Source organism: Cryptomeria japonica, chromosome 8, assembly GCF_030272615.1.
Source record: "Cryptomeria japonica chromosome 8, Sugi_1.0, whole genome shotgun sequence".
Lineage (NCBI taxonomy): Eukaryota > Viridiplantae > Streptophyta > Pinopsida > Cupressales > Cupressaceae > Cryptomeria > Cryptomeria japonica.
Window position 1 is genome coordinate 7546294 of NC_081412.1, and position 26000 is coordinate 7572293.

Consider the following 26000-nt stretch of genomic DNA (forward strand, 5'->3'; position numbering starts at 1 on the left):
TGGACTTTTTGAGCTATTTTCTAGCATAGACCAATATGCTTTGTATAAATTTCTCAAGAACCTTATGTCTCTATCCAACAAAATATTTATTATATTCTAAACTGTATCTAGAGATAATAATAGTGTAGTTGAGCTATTTCTAGAGCTAATATTTTGTTCTTTCAAAAAATTAAAATTTTCATATTTGAGAATATGTAGGTTGCTATAAAACCACAATCATTACATGTTTGGTAGTAGGGTTCCCTAAGAATAACTCCATGGAAAATATTCTTGCAATATCTTTTGAATTTGTATAGGTGTGTACACCCTTGCTACACTTTTCTTGTAGATCTGTTTGGCAATTGCATATACATTACAAGACCTAATATATTTGGTGTCATTTGATCTAAGGTTAGGCCAAAAGACGTACTTTTACAACACCACAAGGGTATTTTAAGTTTCAAGGTGTCTTGAATCCTTCTTAAAAGGATCCTTATTATCTTATTTTTCTCTACCTTATGTGGGATGCACACATGGTGAAGGTGGTATGGGAGTCCATGTACAATTAGAAAATTAGAATTTAATGCTTGCAAAGTAATTTTTTATAATTTTTATAAAACACACATCTAATGAATATAATCCTAACCGTGATATGACTTCATGTCCAAATATATCAAGAATAGAAATAAGAAATTAAAATAGCAAATGAATCATACAATCTATAATCAGAGTGGTATTTTCCCTCTTATCTTAAAGTTCAAAAGAAAATGTTGAAGATAAGAAGACCATTTTTATGCTACCCTTGTTGTAGTTCATGTTGAGTCTATAATAAATAAATAATCATGTGATCTATGTGGATCCCAATCTCCTTGGCCAAGCTATAATGCTTCTAATTTTACATGGTATCATATACCAAAGCTTGCAACTATATGCTAGGCAATTCCTTCATAGTGTGATCAATATCTCTTATGGGAAGCAACTAGGTGACCATGTCAGCAAGGACAATACCAAGTGCACATTCTAATAAATTGGTCTAAATATACAACGGTTATTGAGGATTACCTCAAACTAGCCCTTTTTCATGTGTTAAGCCATTTCTACAAACATGGGTTAACCCCGCATGCATAGATTTTCCACTTTAATTTTAAAAATTCAAATTTTGGTTAACTTCCAGTATTTATTTCCCATTTGGGAATGACTTAATACAAGTTTATTTGATTTGTTACTGTTCCCTTATATTTAAAAGCATTAAAGTATATTCATTTCATATCTGATGCTATCATGTAAGTTTCCACAATTTGTTGGTATGCCCTCAAATTTAAAAGAATTCAATTGTAACCATTTCAAATATTGTGTTACCATGTCCTATCCATAAGTATTTATTCAAATATTATTTTCATCAAGGGAAAGGACAACTCAATTAGTAGTTAAAAATGAATCCAAATTTGTGCATTTATCCTAAGAGTATTTGTATTGCTAAGAATTGTTGTCCTTGATTTTATCCGAGGTATTTGACGCTTGATCTATATACACATGTTCCATTGCAATGTAAGAAAATTCCTCTAAATGTACTTTAAACATTGCTACACTCAAATAAAAGAAAAATTGAAAGTAACTCGAGCATGCAACAAAAATCAAGGATTCACATTAATTTAAGTTGTTTTTGCACAAAAAGGTGTAATGATCCAAACATATATTCTTGCAAATAATATCAAATCTGAAGAATCTCAATATAATTCAAATAAATATTGGAAATACATGGACCAAATTCAATCAAAACAATCAGCACAAAAAAAAAGAATATTTGAACTGTGTAATGCAACATTTGTATCAAATTGCCCTTAAAAACCAAAAGGGGTGTTTCCTCCAGTGTTTGCATGTAAGGGGTTTTGTCCTCAAATTGATGAATGAACATAAGTGCGCAAACAATTTTGATGAAATTTTGGTACATGAAACATGAGATGCTAAAATGAAGAAGTTTCTTACATTTTTTAAATGTTGAAGGCACAAATTTGATTCCAAATTGCAACACCTGTCCTCTGGAGGATAATAATTACTAATTTTTTTAATATTCTGCTTCCAAAAATGCCCAACAAAAGATATGTCATAGCCTCCAATCGCTTACTAGATAAAAATTGTTGGTGACGACTCCACAAAACCTTGTTATAGTAAATTCTAAACATAGCGGGAATTACACAAGACCCATAAAAAATCTCATTGTTCAATGGAAATTGAAATAGATAGCTAATCCAAGATAAAGTAGCAATATTATTAAATAAGATGTACAAAAATATTCCAAGTACTCCAACTTGGTGAAGTCCTAATGCCAAAGCTAGTGTGTAAAAATCAAACTTATTTGGTATTTGGAAAAGATCTTCAAAAGTTGAAAGTAGACCCTATAGATGTTCTAAAGACGGTTGAAAATGCAATTTATGGAAAATGTAGAAAATACCAAAGAAAAAAAATTAAATTGATCACTTTCCGTCAACCCATGCGAAATATAGTATGAGTTTTTATGTCCCTGAATTATATTATCAAAAAAAGGAGCCTTATAAAGATAAAAAATGCATTCACAAGGATTTCACGACTGCGAACTTGAACTCCATTGTAAATTGACTATTACAATCCACAAGAGAACTCTAGACAAAGATCACATTTTTCCAAATTCAAATATCCAAAATCTACCACTAAATTGGAGTCATTCTTTCTTCAATCATAAAGCTAAATACCCTTATCCATTACATTTTTTTTTATAGATTATTTACCATAAATTTACTAATACATTAACTGACAAAATTCTTCTATTTTTAATCTAAATTAATCAAAAGTTCAATTGCTGAGATGTTGCATTCTGCTGAGAGCTCTAGCGTCTGCAGTCTCTCCATATGCTCAAAATTTATGCCTGGCATGGATGGTTGGTCAGCAGTTTCTATGATTTCAAATTGTACCTTGTCCCCGTAGTTCTGTATACACAGTGTCTCAAGGTTTACCATGCCTGACGCCTTTACAGTCCCTCAACGCCTTTACTGATGTTGGCAACGTTTCGATCTCTACTAACTGCTGGTTACTGATAAGGTCCAGAGTTTCCAGACGGGGGCAGCATTGTTGAGAGATTGATATCCTCGACACAGGAGTGCAGCATAAATATATCGATTTGAGGTTGCACAATGAAGAAGAACAGGACCCCGACAGAGACTTTATGCTCAGTTCTTCTGACTGACTAAGACTTCTCTCTGGCTCAGTTCTTAGGCAAAGATCCCAACTTCCTACACCCCATAATTTTAAGACGTGCTAGGGAAGACAAATGGCTAAGAGACTCAGGTAAAGTTTCCAATTCATCACAATTATTAATGTCAAGCTGAGTTAAAGAGCACAAATTACCCATAGATTTAGGTAAAGTTTTTAATTGATAACAAAAAATGGTAAGACTAGTCAAAGAAGACAAATCATCCATAGATTCAGGTAAAGTTTTTAATTGATAACAAGAAATGGTAAGACTAGTCAAAGAAGACAAATCACCCATAGACTGAGGTAAAGTTTTTAATTGATTACAAGAAATGGTAAGACTAGTCAAAGAAGACAAATCACACATAGACTCAGGTAAAGTTTTTAATTGATTACAAGAAACGGTAAGACTAGTCAAAGAAGACAAATCACCCATAGACTGAGGTAAAGTTTTTAATTCAGAACAAGCAATGGTAAGACTAGTCAAAGAAGACAAATCACCAATAGACTCAGGTAAAGTTTTTAATTGATTACAAGGAATGGTAAGACTAGTCAAAGAAGACAAATCACCCATAGACTCAGGTAAAGTTTTTAATTGATCACAAGAAATGTTAAGACTAAGGAAAGAAATGAAATCACTCCCTAAATCACTCCCTATTTCCAGCACTTCCAATTTGCTCAGTTCGCCAATGTTACTTGGCAATTCCCTCAAGCTGGTGCCTTTCGCATACAGATATCTCAACGACAACTGCTTTGTGATATCCCGAGGTAGGTTCTGAACTTTCTTACATTTTGAAAAATTTAGAGTCTCCAACTTTGTCATATTTTCCAAAATGTAATTGTTCTCTGACGTTAAGGTGAGCTCCTCGCAACCACTCAAATCGATATACTGCAGATTTATGAGCTGCTTAAAAGAATCAGGCAACATCCTCAATTTCCTGCAATCGCTCAAATCTAGATGTCGCAGGTTTGTCAAAAGACCAAACTCGCGAGGCAATAATGTTAGCTTATCAAATACACTTAGCTGGAGGTGCTCCAACGACTCAAGTAGACAAAACCCTTCTGGAAGACTGTCCATTGATGCGGCCACGGATATCTTTTTCAAATGTTTAAGACATCCTATTGACCCCGGAAATTTGAGGAAACTGTAGGCATATTGAAGATTCAGCTCTCTTAATTCCAAAGGAGGCTGCAGCCACGTTGCATTTCAAATCAGGGCAAACCGTGCAAAAATCATGAAACAACTAACTAAACATATGATTCTTTAAATATTCATAAGGCAAATGAAAATACTTACATCTGTGTCGTTCCAGAATTCTTGTAACTGTCTAGCATATGGAAGCTCTAAAACTCTTAAATTCTTCAGCATTAGCCACGACGGAAGAATTGGCCCCGGTATATTGCTCCATCGCAGCCAGAGGAGGGCTGGAAATAGTGTTGCACATTCTTCTGTAAAATAATGAGACTTCACAACAAGGATAGAAGGTGTAAGGCTCTTAAACTTTGTAGAACAGCTTCTCAGAAGCTCCATACACCCTTCAAAAGGTGTACCATGATGGAATGAGCACTCTTCATAGAAATCATCTGTTGCCGCATTAATCCCCCGAATCAATATAACTCTTTCCTGAATTGGAATATACAAAAGAAAAATCCTTTAAAACAATTAAGATGGCATACCAACGAACGAAAAAGGCTTCCATGCCAAGTATTACAGAGCATATAAAAGAATATATTAAGCTCACCATGACGGCCTGTTTCTGAATGTCTTTGATTTGCTCCGTTGACCATTCCTTTGCAATTTCTCTTCCAAGATCTCTAAGATGATCGTGCATTTTGATTTTATTGCACTCGTCCACCTCAACCAAACATTTATTCTCAAGCACTTCCCCACTGTGAACTCCACTCCATCCCGACCCATCCCACACTTCAATGGCCAGATTTTTTTCTTCTCCTAGGAAAAAACAAGCTATATCTAAAAATATTTCTTGCTCCTCCTTATCTAGTGCATCGAAGCTTATTTTAAGCTTTTCTTTAATGTCATTGGGCAATATTCTTGACACTTTATTCAATTGAGAATTCCAATACTCCTTAGACTTTTTATAAAGCAGTCCTCCAAATACTTTAAGAGATAATGGCAATCCATTGCAATAATAAATAAATTTTTCAACAGAATCTTCAAATTCAATTGGAGGAGAACGCTATAAGAAACTATGCCAACACAAAAGCTCCTTAGCATGTCTAGGATTTAATCCTTTCATTTGGTAAATGGATGAAATTCCCCATGATTTAAGAACACCCAATTCACGACTTGTAACAATAATTAAACTACCTTCTCCCAAACTGTCAATTCCTGGCAATAGAGCATCTAATTGTTGTAAACTGTCCACATCATCCAAAATTAAAAAAACCTGAAGAAATCTCAAATGCCTTTTAAGGATTATCTTCCCTTCTTCTACATTATCAAATTGAGATGTAACACCACTAATGTCTTGCATAAGTTTCTTCTGCCTTGTACACAATTCTTTTTTATTTTCTGCATCTCGGACTTCAAAAAGAAAACTGGATTTATCTATTAAGGAACTTTTCCTATTGTATATTTCTTTTGCAAGTGTCGTTTTCCCAGAGCCCCCCATACCAACAATCCCCACAATTTGTATTTTTTGAGAAGAATCAAATTTACTTTCACAAGCATGTACTGCCTCATCAAGGCCCACTGGATATTTGGCTACCTCCAATTGCACCTCCCTTTTCATGTGTTTCATCACACAATTTACGATGCTCTTCAACAACTTTCCTCCATCACTGGACAACACAAAACCATGAAATAATTCATTGTTCAAATTAGTTTAATCAAAATCATTTGAATTAGTTTAGTCAGAAAAACAAAATGAAACTAATATGAATATAAATTATTTAGTAAATTTTAGCTATTGGATTTTATCAATTGTTCAAATATAGGAAGATGGATAAAGACTTAATAAAGAATTATTTGGCAATGCCTTAGATGACAATAACTTTACATGTTATAGTAAAATAAAATTGAAATAGAAAATATAAAGGAATATTAGTTTGACATAGAGTAAAAGAGTCCTTACAAATCCAAAACTGTTCTAAAAGAACACTTCATTCCAAAGAATAAATGTCTTTTTTATGGTATTAAATAATTTTTAAATGTTATTACATTATTATATTTTATGGTTGTCACATCTTATGTAGTAAAATTGTTACCTTCATGTATAACATTTATTGATAAGGTTTTATTTGAAGAGAAATAAATTTTGAGATATTACTAGAAGGAATGCATATATTTTGACATTCAAAGTTGTTCAATTTTAGGCAACATATATTGTAACTATGAACATCATTCAAATATATATTATGCATGGATGGGCACCAGAAATGATACTTCAATTGTAGTTAAAAATAATAAAATTTTAAAGGATCTAGATCATTAAAGTAATTTTATGTCAATTGATCTTTATAGTATACCATAAAATTGAAGGGTGTTGTATATGATTATTTTATATGTATTTGATGGTCATGCAATTTGTATACAATGAAAATAAGGGTAGATTGATAAAGAATTGTGACATTAGAATAGTCCATATTTATTTGACAATAATTACATGTACAAATATGAAACAAAGATGCAAATTTAGTAAAATTGACCTCTCATTGGAGGCATGCTAATGCTAAAAATGCTCTATTAAACTATTGAATAGAGTTATTTAGGCTGATTTTAGAATATTTTCCTTTTGTTTTAAAGGTTATTCATTTAGATTGTAGGAGAATTTGAAATTGATGAAGGATTTCTAATATGCATTCAGTATTGTGTCATATAATTATTCAATTATGCACTCCATTACTCTTGTTGACTAGCATGGGCTGCAAGAATATTTGAAAACTTGTTTGACAATAATTAATTATCTTTAATGGTCTATGGGAACAAAGAATAACTCCAAATTATAATCCTATTAAATGAGGATGTGCCTTCACCTTTGAAGGAAAGTGTGTAGAAATAAGATTATAACTAAACAATGAAATTATGTTGGAAATATAAAGCATTCAAATTTATTAATCATGATAAGTTTCGTATAGATAAAATTAGAAATAATTACAAAAGAGATGCAAACCATAAAACAAGATATACATGGAAAAATCTTTGTGAAAAATAAACTCCACACCTAAAGAAATCATTTAAAATAGTTACACAAATATAGCTTCTCTCTAGGTAGACCTACAATAGTGTGCCTCACTTGGACATTGGAAATTTATATGATCGTTTGATAATTTGTTCGATCATAGCCCTTGGAGTAAACTTTCCAATACATAAAATTTTTAATATATTTAATTTGATTATTAAAATTCAAAAAAATATCTATGCACTAAGCATTGATGGCCTTGTTTCAACAATAAAAAAAGTACAAAAAAATTTATGCATTATAGATGCCTATATCTAAATTATAATTATTTAAACTCAAAAACTAATAAAAGATCAAATATGCAAAACAAATTAAAAAAAAAATTTAGTGCACTAAATATTGGTGCTACCAATCTACATTTAAGAATTCATAATTTTATCTTTTCTTGTTAGAAAAGCTTATGCATTATGGAATAAATGTAATTTTTAAAAAATAATGTTAACTATAAAAAATAAGTTATTAAAACTTATATAAAAGTTTCAAAAATTATTTTTTAATTTGTTTTAAATACATTTATAATCTATGCATGAAATCTCAAAAATCACTAGTTCACATCATCTTCAATTTCTTAATGGTTTAATCGCTATAAATGACAAAAGGTGAAATTTTGGTTTAAAATGTTGGTTTCAATGTCCTACTTTGACAAAAAAATGTACTACACTACTGTGAAATAACCCCTCTAAATTTTTACAACACCTTGTTACTACTTCAACCTGCAAATCAACTTGAAATAAGAAATGAAAATAATTATTATCCTCTTGTTTAACCATTCTATCTCTAACCTTTTATTGCCAAAAAAAAATTATTTTTTTTTATCAAAATGAAAGGTCATCTATTAGATCATGTTGCTAAATTAACTAAGCACGCACTTCAATATTACCACTTATTTATTTGTTGTATATTTTTTAATTACTAATAATCATCTTCAATTTCATATTCAAAATGAATATTTAATGTACGGATGCAATACATTACACTCACACCATTTGTCCACTTTTTTAAGAAACAAAGGACATTTTAGCCACGTGAATTAGAATTTAAAGGGATGTCAAATTCTAATTCCAGCTATAATGAGAAATGATCCATTTAGGTTGTCAAATTTTTAACATCCAAGCTTTTGACATTAGGAAACAATCAAGTCCGCATTATTTCTTGTGACTTCCAAACGCCTCTTTATAGCACTTATGTGTAGTCTTAAATTCTACCTCTTGCCAAACTATTTCCTTTCTACAAATAAAACACTCTTCATGCACTATTAAAGTTTTTATAATTTATTAGAATCACTTGACATACATGTTTCTAGCACAAAGTATAATAGGATGAATACACACAAAATGTCTAGGCTACATGTTAGGTTGAAATATATACCTTAGGTATATTTTCAAGCAGCCTCAACTTTTCTTTTATCTTAGGAATTTTAGTTGTAGATATATACTTCTTTAGAATTTAGATTTCTATTCTATACAACTCGATATTCTATTGTCCAAGACATAACTTTTCTTAAAGTCAAATCTTGTAAAATCAAAAGATATGATTGCAATTCAACAAGCTACCACATTAGTAGAGGTGTCAAGTGTACCTATTTCTTATCACAACCTGTCCTTGTTTAGCATCCAAATAATCCACTTTTATAACTAGCAATGTATATCATCGCTTTTTTTCTATCAAAAGTATCTTCCTTTCATAGTTTAGCTTGCTTTAAAATCTAAATTAGTTGTGGAAAAGAAGATGTAAAAGACAAAATAAAGATTCAAACAACAAACTTAAATTCTAATCTGCACTTGATGTACACCTCTAATGAAACAAAGGAATTGAAACAAAGGAATTGAAACAAAAGATGAAAGAAAACAAGTATTGTCTCACCCACAACTCTTTGTTGCACACATAAGAATGTCCATTGTTGTGCTCCACTAGACTTGTGCTTCAAAGATTTTGAACCAACAACATGACTTTGCGTTTATAGGCTGGGGAGAGTGACTATTTATAGATTGTGAGGATGATTGATCAAGGGTTGAGATTGCTCTAAATGGCACCTTGTGATTAGTGCACTTGAAGAGGGAAAGGATTGAAGAGATTTGACTTGGAAACACTATCTTCAAAAGATTTAAAGGATGAGCATTAAAATGGTTGTTACAAGGTGTGCGCCCTTGGTCTCCTTGTGCTGTGTAGTGCAGCACACAGGTTTGTGACATGGCTTAACCACCTCCTATGGATTCTATAAGTCTAGTGGTTGTATCGGGCATTAACAGGTCGATCTTTTGGTGCAACAACGACCACACTTATAACAAGTGGTATCAGAGCTATGGGGGATTGTTACAAGGTGTGCACCCTTGGTCTCCTTGTGTTGTGCAGCGCAGCGCTCAGGTTTGTGACATGGCTTAACCGCCTCCTGTGGATTCTATAAGTCTAGTGGTTGTATCGGGCATTAACAGGTCGATCTTTTGGTGCAATGGCAACCACACTTGTAACAATGGTATCTATTGGAAGTTAAAAAAAAACAAATTGAAGATATGTGAAGGTGAGGATTTTCTTGGAGAAATGAATGGATATGTGGATTTGATAAGAATATTTTGGAAATGTGGGATCGATGTGACAAATGCATGCAAGTTTGATCATCATTTAAGCATGCTTAAGAATGTGCCCCTAGATTTATTGTTGGAAATAAGCCACACCCAAACCAAAGATGGACTAGCCACAAAGGGGCTAGTAGCTCAGTGGTAACGCACTCTAGCCTGGAAGGTCCAAGGTTCAAGTCCTAGCTAGTCCAAAATCACAACATGGTATTAGAGCTAGGCCAAGTGAGGAGCCCCAAGCATCTACAAAGTGGCTTAAGGTGGGTTGTTGAACATAAACCACCCAAACCAAAGATGGATTTGCCACAAAGGGGCCAGTATCTCAATAGTAGAGCACTCCAACAACAAATAGAAGGTGCTAGGTTCAAGTCCTAGCTTGTCCAAAAGCTCAACATTTATTAGTTAATGGCTTGTACTGGAAAATGGGGGAATTAAATAAATAAGCTTTATTTATTTTATATTTTAAGGATAGGGATATGAAAGGTGAACTTAATTGAATAAATATTGATTTATTTAATCAAGGGTGAACTAAGAGGAAAGAGAGAAAAATGATTAAAATTATTTTAAATGTGACTTGAATTTATTAAATTAATGCTATGAAGGTAATTGGAAAACTTAGTTAATGATTGGTAACACTAGAAGGGAATAAAACCAAGTATGATTATAAGTGGATGATTTATCTGTCTATAATTTCCTTGTGTGAAGAAAAGCTATAATGTTAATTGAGTTAATTTCAATTTACTTGTTATTTCTACAATTTCATTTTAAGGCAAAAAAATTTAATTAATACAACTTAAGGTATAGAAGGGAAAATAATGAACCTCACAATAACTTTTCTTGGGTGTATGCAACTAGGTATATCCTTAAAGATGTTTCATATTACAACATGAAGAGATATATATCTAAGATATGTATTATCTATACCAACTTCTTAGTTGGCTTATAAGGGAGGCTACATATGTCCCAAGTTCCTTTTCTTTTGTTTATATTTGCTGATTTTTCTTTTAACAATTATGTTCATATAGTGGGGGAATTTTTGGAGATAAAAATCAAGTTGGCATAAAAAAAATTTATAATTTTTTTATGTTGAACAAATATTGTTAAATAAAATAAAGTAAAAAATATAAACTTTTGTGTCAAAAATAAAGGAAGTCTCAGGTTATAGATGGGAGAAAATATGGCAATATAAAGGAAAAAATGTGTCAATTTAGATGGTATGAAATTACTTCATCAAGAAGTTTAACCCCTAGAAATATTTGAGTCTAATGTAATCAAAGCTATGATATTAGATATTATCATGAATTTGTTTAGTGTCAATAATGTATGAATATATTTACAACTAGCAATTGCACCTTGGTGTTCAATGCGTATGCCGAAGAGGTGTGGAATGTCAATTAAGAAAAAAAATGGTCTTTTTTGGATAAATTTGTGTAGTACATGTAGTCTTTGGAAGACTATTTAGCAAATGATGTTTGTGCAACAAAGCTCTCAATAGCTATCTACACAACTATTGGTTCCAAAAAGTGGAAGTTTCATAAACACCAAGTTGCACCAAGTAGTAGTTTTATCACACATACATAAAATAGTTGGATCCACACTTTAACACATTTAATTCAAGTTAGTGGATTTAAAGTGAACTTTTGGATTCAAGTCTTTTAACTTAAGTGAAAGTGAACAAGAGAAATGTATTTTGATAAACACAATCGAAAAAGAGTGTTCAAAAATTGTTGTAAATTTATAAGTGATCTTAGGGAAGTTAAAAAAGTTATTGTTTTGGGCCCAAGAGACCTAAGATTATATTTTTCATTGGAGATGGTAGAAAAGGGTTGCTATTTGCCTCACTTTTGCTCGAGTTTGTTTACGTAAATTCTAGTTCCCTAGGGTTAAAATTGATGTCATTAATTACTCTATTTTATTCTCTCATATCCTTTCTTGTTATATTTAATTTGATTTTGTAAGAGCAATTATTAGCTCCTTCATTGGAGCTAATAAATTGGTATCATTTTTATATGCATATCCACAATATTTCTAAATAGTAACTAATAAGCAAGATAAAGAGTATGAAAAGTGCATGTAATGAGGATAACTAATGATGTGAGCACCAACAAATGGAAAATTAAATGGATTTCATTTGCTACATGGCATAGTAATTATATAACTTTGAAAGAGCTAAATGATATGCTAAATAGTGTTTCAGGAATGTGGACATGGATGAGAATGGTAGGCGATACATTTCAAGGATAACAATCTAAAGGCCAATTTTTGGGGGATGGCAAGGTATGGTAGTATGTGTATATATATACAAATAGAGAGAAAGAGAGATTTTTTTAAAAGAATAATTAATACTGAGTTTAATATGACATCAAAATTGAGATAGAGACAGTAGTATGGCAATAATAAATATATCATAACAAAAATATAATAGAAATAAAATTAACTAGACAGTAGTGAAAACAATGACGATAGTAATATAGTAATAAATATATTATGATTCAGAATTATATCTAATGATATGAACTTTAAAACATGTGTATGATGATCAACAATTATATAAGTTCGTCAAAGTCAAATTCATGAAATAATTTAAAAACAATATTATTTTAGTGTCATGAAGTAATTTTTTTAAACATTGTAAAAAGGTTTCTTATCATTAGTGACATTTAGCCATTCCCATGATTATTAAGGAATATATCAACAGTCACAATTTTCCTTGAGGAGAACCAAACATCCTACAACATTTCTTATTGTAATAGTGTGTTTTTAATTTTTATTGAAATTTTGAAGATTTTTTGGGGACACTCAAGGACATCTCTTGCCATCCCAACATACCCAAAATTTCATTAGTGACAATGATATGGATCTAAGGGCCAAGGGTGCATCTCCATAACTCATAGGTTAAATATGTTGTTAAAGTGTCAGTGCATTTTGATTTTCTAAATATTCATATCTAGAGTCAAAATTAGCTATCTTGTCTTGTTATACTCTTCACATATGTGTCTATTGAAATGCACTTGAATTTTAATATCATTATGTAGAAACATGTCACAAGATCTGTGTTCATATTCATATTCAACAAAAATAGATTCAAGTTAAGCTAAACAAAATAAATTTTAAAAAAATTGTAATTAATTTTGGCTAGTATAAATCTAATTGAAATATTTTAAAACTATACATTAAACTTGCATTATTGAAAATATGTAAATAAATAGATTTGTAAAATATAAAATAAATAGTAAATACAAAAAATAAAAATTATGAAAAAAAGTGTAATAACATAGGGATTGAAAATAGATTATGAAAAAAGAGAAAATAATGCAAATATAAACATAATCAAGATATAATGAGTTAGAGATAGAGGGAGAGAGGAAGGAAGAAATATGGAGAGACAAAGATAGAAAGAGACATGGATATAGAGATCTAGAGAGAGAGAGAGAGAGAGAGAGAGAGAGAGAGAGAGAGAGAGAGAGAGAGAGAGAGAGAGAGAGAGAGAGAGAGAGAGAGAGAGAGAGAGAGAGAGAGAGAGAGAGAGAGAGAGAGAGAGAGAGAGAGAGAGAGTACATAAAAGGGGAAGAGAAAAAATAAATATATTCATATTAATAAAAATAAAATTAATTTTAGCAAATATTGAGTTGTTGATACACCCAAAACAAATGTAATACTTAATAGGAAGTTGAGTGAAGAAGACAAAAGAAATTTTTATAATTTTTGCTAGTAAATCTAGGAAGGGGAATAGAGAAATGAATATATTAAGTAGGGAGAGAAGGAGAGATGAGGATAAAAAGAGTGAGAGATAGAGTGATGGATACATTGGGAAACATAAAAGGGGAAGACAGAAATGAATATATGAATATTAATTAAAAATGAAATCAATATTAACAAATACTGAATAGTTGGAATGCCCAAAACAAATGTAATAATTAATAGGAAGTTAAGCAAAAAAGACAAAGGAAATTTTCATGATTTTTGATAGTGAAACAACTACGTAACTTTTTTAAATATCAATATAAACTTTATAACCTTGAGTTGCTCTTACTTATTTAAAAAAATTGATATTAACAAATTAAAAATATGATTAATTTAAATTTTACTTTAAATAAAATAACATTAATATTTTAATATTTTAAATAATGTTAATATATAATACTTTTATAATATATCATTTTGTATAATTATAATAATATATAATATTATATCAAAAAGAATAATACCTAATTATAATAATAATTAATAATGAACCCAATTAACTTAAAATAATATATAATATTTTATCATTTATTAAGTATATCATATAATTATTATATAAATAATTGAAAAATAACAAATTGATAACATAAATAATATTGATATGTAATATTTATTATAATTTACGAAGAACATTACCCTGATGACTAGTTTTAAACATTGCAATTGTATTTATTAATAATAAAAACCTTAACATGGGCAATTGAAATAATATATAATATGATATCATTAAGATTATAATTGATTGTACTAAATGAAAAGGTTAGTATTTAAGTACAAAAAGACAAATTCAAGAGACTACACAAACTTGCCGTACTTCCAATACTATGTCAGATTAGCATACCGTATGCGGTGGGCGCATTTGGTAAGGTGGCCCCGTGAAATGATAAATTATTATTTGTATTGTTTAAATGTTATTTTTTATTGTTGTGATTTAATGATAATGTTTCAAAATAGAGTGGGATTTATAATCATAAAATATAATTTTTATATTTTTTATTGTTTCTTAACTTTCCATATATATATATATATATATATATATATTTGTATAAAGAAATTTTGCTTAAGGAGGGTCTAGAAATTTAATATGCATGTTCACAAACATAGAATACTAAACAAATAAGTTGAGGGCATTGATATTATGAATTATTGTGATCATAAAATGCAAAAATAAAAATAAAAATAATGGTACTTAAATTGATAGAGGAAGAAGAAATGATTCAAGTGAATGTAAGTAAATTTGAAGTGTCGTGGTATCTCTAATAGAGAATTGAAGACTAATATTCACCTTAAGATCACAATATTCATTTTTCAATATACAAAATTGAGTCTACAATTTTAAATTTTTCTAAATAATTTATTTTCTTAAAATAGAACAAACCATGTGAAAGACCTAAGAAAGGTATTGTAAACATGGAATAAGTAGATGATATCACTAAAGACCTAAGAAAGGTATTGTAAACATGGAATGAGTAGATGATATCACTAGATCTAAAGAGTATATTTTATGTGTTACCAAAGAAAAACCCTTGTACTATATCATATCAAAAAGGTATTTTTCCTTTTTTAAAAGGAGGCTTATCTTGACCAAAGAGGTCACACCCTCCATTAATAGGGTCCAAAAAGTCCATAAAGCAAGTATTCCCCGCAGGCCCATAATGGATACCATGGACTTTCTGATCTATAAACTTGCCTCCTATCTCACCAAGCTCCTTTCCCTGATCTATAACATTCTAAGAGGAGGAAAAGCCACAAGGGTATCTACAGTTTAGTCATGCAAAAGGGCACTTGTGTCTTCAGTCTCAAAGGAGGTGTGCATCTTCTCATCATACCTCTATGATCTTGAGGTTATATTGAACATGAGTTTATATGGTTCCTAAAAGCAGATCTATTTTGAATGAAATAGCTAAATAGAAGTATAAAACCTTTGAAATTTTAAATAGGATATGAGAAATATTTTCATCAAGATTGCCCTCAAACCCCTATAGGGTTTATATCAAGCCATGACTGAATGATTGAATATAGCCCTAGACAATATAAGGTAACTCTCAAAAGAATAGTGGTGAGAGATACAAGGAGCATCGAGGGTAAGGTAACTCTCAAAAGAATAGTGGTGAGAGATACGAGGGTATAGCAGCTTTATAGGACAGCATATAATGAGCTCAAAGATTCAGCAAACAACAATGATATGACTGAGACAAAGTCCAGAAAGACAGTCATTCTTTCAAAACAGTGAAATGATAAAGACAAGGAGATGGTTGCAGAAGGATAAAGTGACAAATAGTAATAAGAGTGTTGTTCATGAAAATAAGAGTCACGAACCTATTATGAGAATATTCATCATAACCTCCTTCAGAGCAATCATAGTGAACCTAATACAATTTTAAGCCAAGAAGATATGTACGACAAAATACAGTTTGAAATGGAAGATATGTATGACAAAATATCAGAGTCACAGGGGTTTTACATTGTACAAAGTTTTGTCAAATCAAGGAAATCTAGGACAACAATCAGAACATATCGGGTATATGCTAATGTAAATATGAATATCGATTTGCTTAACAAAAATGATTCCATGGTACAATTAGAATAGAGTGAGTGCCTAAGTATGATATGATATGAGAAGGGGTACTTACTCAGATTTCCCCTTCAGAACTTGGCCATGACGGAGTGAAATGTTGGATAGCGCCTCTTTCCACTCCTCCAGTTTTTCTGGGGCATATCTCTTTCTCTTCTTGTTTTCATGCTCCTCAAATGCAGCACCAAATGGTCCTTTCAGGTAGCGGAGATCACTGGGCTCAACATCGTAGAACACTGGAATGATTGTGGTGCCGGTTTTGAGCATATATGACAGTTCGGCCAAACACCAGGGAGATTCCGCATATCTAGGTGAAAATATGGCAATATGAATGAGAGAGGTGCGCATGGCCTCTTCTATTTCAGCTGTTATGAAATTGCCCAGTTCAAGCTCTTTTTCATCCAGGAAAACTTTAAGTCCAATGCCATTGAGGGCATTGTAAATAGAAGTGGCCAGAGTATGCTTGGTGTCAACACCCCGATGATTAATGAATACTTCGTAGCGGACCTTGTTTGATGCAGATGTAGATGAAGATGCAATTCCCTCAAAAGCATTGAGAGGGGTAGAAATAATAGTGCAGCAAAAAAATAGGTAATAGGTATTATCATGAATTTGTCTAGTATTAGGTAGGAATCTGGAATTGGTTATGCAGCAAATGGATCTTGACAAGATTTTTATTTGAATTAAATAATTAAATTAAAAAATACCATTCAATAGGTATTATCATGAAATTGTCTAGTGTTAGGTAGGAATCTGGGAACTGGCTATGCCGGCAGCAAATGGATCTTGACAAGACTTTTATTTGAATTTAATAGTTAAATTAAAAATCACCATTCAATAGGTATTATCATGAATTTGTCTAGTGTTAGGTAGGAATCTGGGAATTGGCTATGCCGACAGCAAAATGGTCCTTGACAAGACTTTTATTTGAATTTAACACTTAATTAAAAATCACCATTCAATAGGTATTATCATGAATTTGTCTAGTTTTAGGTGGGAATCTAGGAATTGGCTATGCTGGCAGCAAAATGGATCTTGACAAGACTTTTATTTGAATTTAATAATTAAATTAAAAATCACCATTCAATACGTATTATCATGAATTTGTCTAGTTTTAGGTAGGAATTTGGGAATTGGCTATGCCGGCAGCAAAATGGATCTTGACAAGACTTTTATTTGAATTTAATAATTAAATTAAAAATCACCATTCAATTGAATGGTGATTTTTTAATTTAATTATTAATTTCAATTAAGAGTCTTGTCAAGACTCATTTTGCTGTCTAGGTAGACGGCTCCAAGAATCTACCTATCTAGTGAAAAAAGTTTTCACAAATGTGAGTTGGAGGTGACTTTAGTGACCGAATGAATGGATGAGTTTTAAAGACATCTACGAGTCCATCAGTCTATGAGACCAAGAGCACCATCGTTAATAATTTTCAAGTTATTTTCGTTGTCACTTTCTCTTTAGTGGAAAAGAGTAGGTCGTAGGCATTATCATGAATTTTTTGGACTGGCTTAAACAACACACACTAAACTTTGACTTAGTGTGTGTTATTATTATACAATATTTCTGGATTAAATTGTGTGAGAACTTTTATATCAATGTTTAGTGTGTGTTGTTTTATGTGGGTCCACCTCTAACCCGAATTTGTCAGTTCCTTTGTCAGAGAATAAAAACATACCCTAGCTAGTGGCTCGTGTGGGCCCTCCCAACTCATCATGTTGGCCCCTCGTGTTCATCGTTTCCTTGGTGTTAGTCCCACCTAAAGTTGAATTATTTAAAACTGTTTCTCCCACCCAACCAATCACCATATGCATATTATAAGTCGAGCATTTTTCATATTACTACCTACTCCCAACCTGTGCAAAATACGAAGCTTTGAAACAAGTATGGACATCCATCGAAGCATGATAGAATAACGCTTATTGTCATATATCGCAGTTACGAATGGTCTGATAAACATGTATGCAAAAATGTGGATTGCAAGATATACACAAAATGCATTCCTTGAAAAGGATTTACAAACTTTCAACCAAATGCAATTTGGAGGTGTAATATAGAGTTTGCAACCCTTGCTAGCATTCTCACAGCCTATGTGAAAATGGGAGCTTTGGAACAGTGTATGGGCATTCATCAATGATAGAGGAATTTCATAGATGTTGCATTTATCAATGACAGAGGAATTTTGTAGATGTTGCAGTTGCAACTGCCTTAGCAAACATGTATTCAAAATGTGTAAGCTTACACAAGGCGCGTGAACTTATTGAGAAAAAACCTCCAAGAAATTTGTTCTCATGGAACAAAGTGAATGTAGGATATGTAAAATGTGGTCTCATAGATGAGACAACTAAACTGTTTGACAGAATGCCTCAAAGAGCACAATTTTTATAATGGAGCACTTTGATTGCAAGATTTTAACAAAATGGGTTTGTTGAAAAGGCTTTAGAACCTTGTCCTTCGTAGGTTTCAAACACTTTGGATGACCATGGTTGGACATGGGATATATACATGGTAAATCATTTGTCAATCCATTTGCTTAGACCAACATGTACTTGTCACACTTTCCATACAATATATGATAGCTAGGGGCGATCTGTTACTGTGGATTTAACATGGGTTTGGAATGAATTTCATGTGGGTGTCTTCATGTTGTGACTGAATTTATGTGGCTTTTAAGAGCTCTTTTTTAGGAATGATAAAAAAAAATTTGGTAGATTTAATCATAAATAAAAAAAAATTATTCTTCATATTTGACACTACATCATGTTATTTTTTTATGTTTTTTTTTATCATTTATATGATACAAAAATTATGTTATAAAATGTTGGCTAAAAATTCACCGTATTCACAATTAAAACTTGAATATATGTACACTATTCACACTATAAAAATTGGCACTGAGGTTTTTGAATAATAATTCTGCTTTATTTATAAGGAAATTATGTTTTAAAATCTAATGCAAGTGCAAATTTGATCAAGTACAACCTAGAGTTTGATCAACTCTAACACAAATCATTCTTAAAGTCTTATGAAAATAAAATTTCTCGAATAGAGTTTTGAATTGTAAGAATTTTTTTAAGGAAAATAAAACACAACATATTATCATCTCATGTGTAAAATGTTATCATCTCAATCACAACATGTCATTGAATTCACTCCTTAAGAATTAAGTTCAACATTTAGTTTCAATTATTGATGTCTTTGCACTACTTCATAATTTTGTTCCTATAAAAGTTTTTTTTGTCTCAATAAATTGATTTAAACACACTTCTCTTTACAATCTTATTCTTTCTATAGTTTAATCCTCTTTTGATATTCGCATTCACGATGTTATCATCTCATTCACATGTTTTCTCATTTTTTCTTCGAGTTCTTCAAATACCATTTTGTTTGCTGTAATACGTCTCTTTGTATCATTATCATTATGACATTCATTTGTTCCTCTTTTTATATGCTCCTCACTTGTTCTCATTGTCATCTTCAATGAATTCTTTAGCATAGTAAATTTTTATATTCTCTTCAATATTCTTTGTTTTCAAATTTTCATATTAATTAAGCCATATCTACAAAGTTGTAAGAAATCAAATAAATTAATTATAAATATAATTTTAAAAAATAAAACTAGAGCCAAAATACAATGTCAAGAAAATTTTGATACAACATAAATGCCCAAGATTCCTTAGTACAAATGGAAAAGATTTTTTTATGAAAATATATACATGAAGGAATAAGATAAATGAATGTATATTCTTTATTATTTTTAATAATGTTAGTTATTATGCATATAAAAAAAAATTGACAACTATAAAGATTTTTTGTAAGCATGTTCTTACAATTATAATCCAATGCTTATTTCCATTGTAGATAGGTTACACATCTTAACATTTATACATATTTTTAAATATTATTATATCATCGTGAAATTTTCATCTCATTTTTTTCAAATTTCTTGCCTCTTAAGTATGTCAAATAATCAAATTCACTTTCTCAAGTCCCTAATGTTATAATCAAGGCATAATTTGTTCAAGTTTCAAAGAGAGTCTATATGCCTTCGAATATATTGAGTTCCATTCAATAAAACAAAGTTACCAACTAAAAAGGTGAATATCCTCCTGTAGTTCAAGCTTTTGGGTTTTCTCAACACTTGACATGAAGTAATTTAATTTTTTAGCTTGAAAGACTAGTTTGAACAAAGCTTTCAGGTTTTAGGATTCAAATGAACATTGGCTTGAAGATGGTGAAAAAGGTATCAAACTCTAAAACCTTAAAATATTACCAATTATACACTGAGAAAAATGTTGTTAAGCTCTTCATCGTGAAATTTTCATCTCATTTTTTTCAAATTTCTTGCCTCTTAAGTATGTCAAATAATCAAATTCACTTTCTCAAGTCCCTAATGTTATAATCAAGGCATAATTTGTTCAAGTTTCAAAGAGAGTCTATATGCCTTCGAATATATTGAGTTCCATTCAATAAAACAAAGTTACCAACTAAAAAGGTGAATATCCTCCTGTAGTTCAAGCTTTTGGGTTTTCTCAACACTTGACATGAAGTAATTTAATTTTTTAGCTTGAAAGACTAGTTTGAACAAAGCTTTCAGGTTTTAGGATTCAAATGAACATTGGCTTGAAGATGGTGAAAAAGGTATCAAACTCTAAAACCTTAAAATATTACCAATTATACACTGAGAAAAATGTTGTTAAGCTCTTAATCTCAGTAGGGGGTTCACAATGGAGTGCATTTAGTTCACATTGGTTGAAAAATATTGTATAAATTGGTAAAAAGTTCTCCATTTCACATTATAAAAATGAAAAATTCTAAGCTCATTGAATTATTCCTTGTAAACTTGAGCCATCTAAAACACCTGATGTCATTATCATTTTTTTTTGTAAATATTTATTAATCTACCAATCAAGATATAGGAACTTGTACTTTTTTTCTTGGATTTTGATTTTGAATAATGCTTTGATCTCTTTACAAATCATTCTCCTAGAAATTTTTTGTGTTTGTATTGATGCTTTTAAGGTACTCTATATTTAAAAGTCCATGTCCAAGTATTACTTCGTGTTTAGATATCTTCACTCTTTCTAGGTTTTCTCATATATTTTCCATTTTGATTACACTTTGGGTCTTTATGTTCCATTAAAGTTGTGTCAAAACTATTCACAATTTTTTTTGGTTGGCATCTAAGTCAAATTTTGTTCTTTGTAAATTGAAAGTCCCATATATTCCTATTTGTGTATGTTCTTGTTAAGTTTTCCCTACTTCCTTGCATGTCCCATTCAAATTTGTTGGTATTTTTTGTTTAGGTAAATAGTTGTTTTGAAAGGGCCTAGACCCCTTACAAGAGTAAATATTTAGCATTAAGACCAACAATGCGAAAAAAGACATCTAAGGAACAATAGACAAAAGACAATACATTATAAAACCTTACAAATAACCAACCCAAAGTTAAGGTAATTTAGAAAATTGTTCCAACAATTTTTGTTTAACCATATTACAAGGGTCTTTCTTTAAAAAAATTCTCTTCTTGAAAGAAAGCAAATGAACATAAGAAAATAGATAGAATCCTCTTCCAACCCTGGGGTTATAAAAGAGAAATCCAACATCATACTTTCTACAAAATAATTCCTTTTTTTGTTCTCCTTCTGCACCTCCTCAAAGAATTTGACAAACTCCTCAATAATAGTAGGACTTTGATCCTTTTACTCAAACACAAAATGGTGTTTCTTATTTTTCGAATAAGTCATTGAAGTGTTTCCCACTTTATAACAACAATGAAAAATAAGAGAGTTTGTGAGTTCAACATGTTGTACCCAAACACAATATTTGAAATATAAGGTAATCTTAGTATGGAGCACCTTTTTATTTTCTACACACATGAAATCTAGCAAACAAGAAGCACATTTTGAATTCGGTGATCATATTAGTAGCACAATTTTACCCAAAAAGTGTTGACAATAAGTATAAAAATTTATTCCATAACTCTGAACTTAGCCTTGACAATATAACCCAAATAGGAAACTTGAACCATATCATTTAGTGAATTGCAACATAAATACACATTTTTAAGACAAAGGCTCTTCTTTCCTTAAAAATAATGGTTTTCTAGAAGAGTTCTTGAGTGACCTTCAAGATTGGAAAATGAAAAGAAAAAATTCTTGATCAAATAATGAAGCCACACCAATCATAGCAAGAGTTTTTACAAAATAAAAAATTGCAAAACAAAGGAATTTTTACCTCATCCCAATTGTCACAAAAAAAAAATCTATTAGGATCACCATCATTTCCAAGATCATCTTCATCGAAGTCACCTTCACTTTCGTTCACCTCTCCTAATGTGAAAAAAAAAATTGTTACTTAAACCAATTTCAGCTTTACTTGTGACTTTCAATTTTTTATATTTCTTGTGCTCATCAACACCACACATGTAAATTAATTTCTAAAACTTAAAACTTCAAATCGCTTTTACAATTTGAACTTTTTATTTTTTTCATGACACAATTACCATCAAAGTTGTCAATCTCCAGTGCTCTCTATATCCATCCAAATTTGTTCATGTGTGGTGAATTTCTATGTTGTTATTTATCTATAAACTAATAATATTTTACTTTCATTCTCTTTTTTAACTTATCTAATTTTGAAAATGTTATCATAGTTGTATGTAGTTTGTAGTTTGTAAAATGGTGGAGTTGCTAGCTCACACCATGTGGATGTTCATATAAAGTGCACTTATTTAGGAACTCAAAGGTTGGGGATTGGTCCCAAATTGTTATTAGAAGGAAGTATATTTGATGAGATTATTATTTTATAACAAATTTTCTTTTGTTGAGCTGGGTAGGTTTATTTAATGTTAAATTATAAGGTATGCAATTTTTGATATTACATCATGTAATATCTTAATTGTAGGTCTTGTCTAAATTAGTTTTATCTATGTAGAAACAAATATTTAACAAGTTCATTAAGATAGACTTGCCTCAATTATAAGTCTAACACATTGCATTATTTATCATGAAACAATATTTAAAATTCATTTAATAACTCTTATATGGCATACTTGTTCATTAAAAATGCTCCAATTTTTGGCCAATCAATCAATAATCTAGGCTTTGTGTTAAGATGTTATACCCACATGGATTAGTTAGTCTCTCATGATGCATTGGTGGTTTCAAATCCATCAATGTCATATGAGTAATAACGTTTCCTTTAATCATCTTCAACGTTGGAATCATATAAATAAATATTGTTTTGCCTCAAAATAAAAGTCCTTATAGGCAAAGTTTCATTGATTGATTGAGATTTTAGGGGTAAATATGTGAATATTTGTATGGAGCTAAGTAAATGATTATTCCCAAAATAAGATTTGTAGTTTCTACTAAAGAATAGGTTCCATTATATTTGGTAACTACTTTTGTCTTTGTTGATGAGGAGGAATCTTTATCAAAAGAAATGAAACTTTCAAGAAGGAAAACCTTAGATTCTTACTTTCTTAAGAATTCTCAAGGCATTAAATAATATGTCCTTTCCTCCCCTCCTAACTCACCTATGAGATAAAGCGTAGTTCAATATAAAGTTACCTTCAAGAGGTTCCTCTTTCTAAGATCCCATTACTTACCCACCTCATTAAAATAGTCCTCATCTTGAAGAGATTCCTATTTTACAGATTCTTCTCCTTTCAAATCTCCATCTTTTATAAGTACACTTGTCCATGAAAAGATTCCTCCTTATTTACTCAACAAAAATAAAATGTATCTTCTCCTAAGAAAGAAATCATCTCATGAGAAAGAACAAAAGACTCAAGTTGAAGCCCCCATACAAACAAATATTGATTCCTCAACTACTCATGTCTAGTTGGAAGAAAATGTCAAGAGGAAAATAGTCATTAAACCTTTGGTTGATGAGTTCAATGGCAATGTCATTTACTACCCCAATGCAACAATCTAAGAAAGTCGATACTATTTCCATTATCATGAATCATATTCACAAGGTACAAGATAGACGAAAAAGACACCCCTAACACTTAAAAAGATAAAATAGTTGTGAAAATGTAATGATTAAAGTCATCCAATATTTAGTTGAGAAACAATGAAGCAAGTTTGAGAAAGAGATTAATAAAATAAACTACAATGTCCATCATTCCGTGAAGAATAAAGATGTGTAATATTTGATAGACCTAGTTCAATCTTCTAATCTTTCATATCTTCACATATTATAATGTCTAGTGAAGAAATACCAAAAGTAGATGAGATTGGGTGTGTAACCAAGGACATCAAAGGTTGGATAAGGAATTTCCTTGCTTGAGGTTCAAAATTAATTGATGAATCTATTTTGTTGCATCACAAAATCTATGATGATTTCAATCACAACAAAGAGTTAAAATAAAAAGAGGATTTAAGGTTGTGGAAAAACAATTAAAACTTTTCTTTATTAAAATATTAAAATCAAGAGTAAACTGTATTTAAAAACTAAAATTATAATTTCATGTCTGTACCACATCATCATCGTCGGGCCCTCCACTTGGACTTGGACCCACCACCTCACCTGCCTCTTTTTTACCACGTGGCACCTTGGGATTTGCTCAAAGTCCTCCCAGACCACCACATGACCAGCCATCGCACCTTCGTCGAACCCACCACTACCTTGTCACTAATCTGCGATGGATAACTGCCATGCATCTTCACATAGTGGATCAACGACCACTGTTTACCTGCGATGGACTGACTTGCTTGTTAGCTCGCCTGAGCTCCTCTTCTTTTGTCACGTGTCACCATGTGGCACCCTTTGATTCGCTTATGAGATCCGTCTTGGCACCACCTGGCCTGCCACTGGACCACCATGTGTCACCTCGTGGCACCTTGGGATTTGCTTAGAGTCCACCAGGTTGACACCTCACCTACCACTGGACCGCCACCTCATCAGTCGTTGATCCGCAATGGGTAACTATCGAGCATCTTTGCATAGTGGATCAGCGACCACCGTTGATCCCCCTCGAACCTGCTCGATCTTTAACACATGAACCACTCACCTGTCGGGCCCACCATCTAGTCGCCAAGTCGTGATGGTTAACCATCGTGCATCTCTCCATTGCGGAATAGCGATGGCCAACAGATCATCTACAACTTTCTCGTTGTTTAATTTCCCTTTTTGCTGCAAAATTAGGCTGCTCTGAGATGTACACGCACGCGGGGGACCCACAAATGCCAAACTGCTCCTTGTCAAAAGCCCGTAAGCTTTTGACACTTAATATGTGCGGGGCTTTGTACTTAAATACAAAAATGCTCCTCCCTGCGGCCAATGTGGGACAAAAGTTTCCTCATGCCTGGGCCGCTTTCCATCAGGTCACCGAGACCTCTACAAACATGCTAACTTGATAGCCGATATCATCGGTGCGCTCCCTCTACTTGTACTCTCCATCGGATCATTAGGAAGACAATAATACCTAACTTCCGATGACTGATACTGACTTTCTACGCTTCGCACATCCATCAAGTCACCAGTGGGTCATCGGCCTTAGGGAGAACCTTGTCAGCCGATACTCGATGCAACCGTTTGCGCCCATGCTTGCTCACTAGGTCATCGAGGTAGCATAAAACCACTCGCCCTGGTACCTGATAACATACTCCGGTCTATTCCACAGTCCAGTGGCCTCATCGGGGTAAGTCCTGTCGATCAGGGTAGGTTTTGTCGATAAGGCAAAAATT

At 31.6% G+C, this 26000-nt stretch overlaps 1 protein-coding gene across 1 annotated transcript; it reads right to left on the minus strand.

Moving 5' to 3' along the window:
* Nucleotides 1-3836: 3836 nt before the first annotated feature.
* On the minus strand, nucleotides 3837-25785 carry LOC131857357 (TMV resistance protein N-like). The gene is made up of 6 exons (XM_059209793.1): nucleotides 25739-25785; nucleotides 25325-25510; nucleotides 16357-16932; nucleotides 4947-6006; nucleotides 4502-4828; nucleotides 3837-4393 (listed from the first exon to the last, which is right to left on the minus strand). The coding sequence occupies exons 1-4, from the start codon at nucleotides 25783-25785 to the stop codon at nucleotides 5403-5405; spliced, it is 1413 nt and encodes a 470-aa protein (XP_059065776.1). The 3' UTR covers nucleotides 3837-4393; nucleotides 4502-4828; nucleotides 4947-5402.
* Between the last annotated feature and the right edge of the window lie 215 nt (nucleotides 25786-26000).

Bases quoted from the DNA above. Each gene is read 5' to 3' on its own strand.
- LOC131857357 (XM_059209793.1), bottom strand. From the start codon at position 25,785: ATGGATGTGCGAAGCGTAGAAAGTCAGTATCAGTCATCGGAAGTTAG. The intron at 25,511-25,738 runs GTATTATTGTCT...GCTTTTGACAAG, and splicing joins TATCAGTCATCGGAAGTTAG to GAGCAGTTTGGCATTTGTGG. The intron at 16,933-25,324 runs GTGAGTGGTTCA...AACCAATTCCAG, and splicing joins CTAGATGGTGGGCCCGACAG to ATTCCTACCTAATACTAGAC.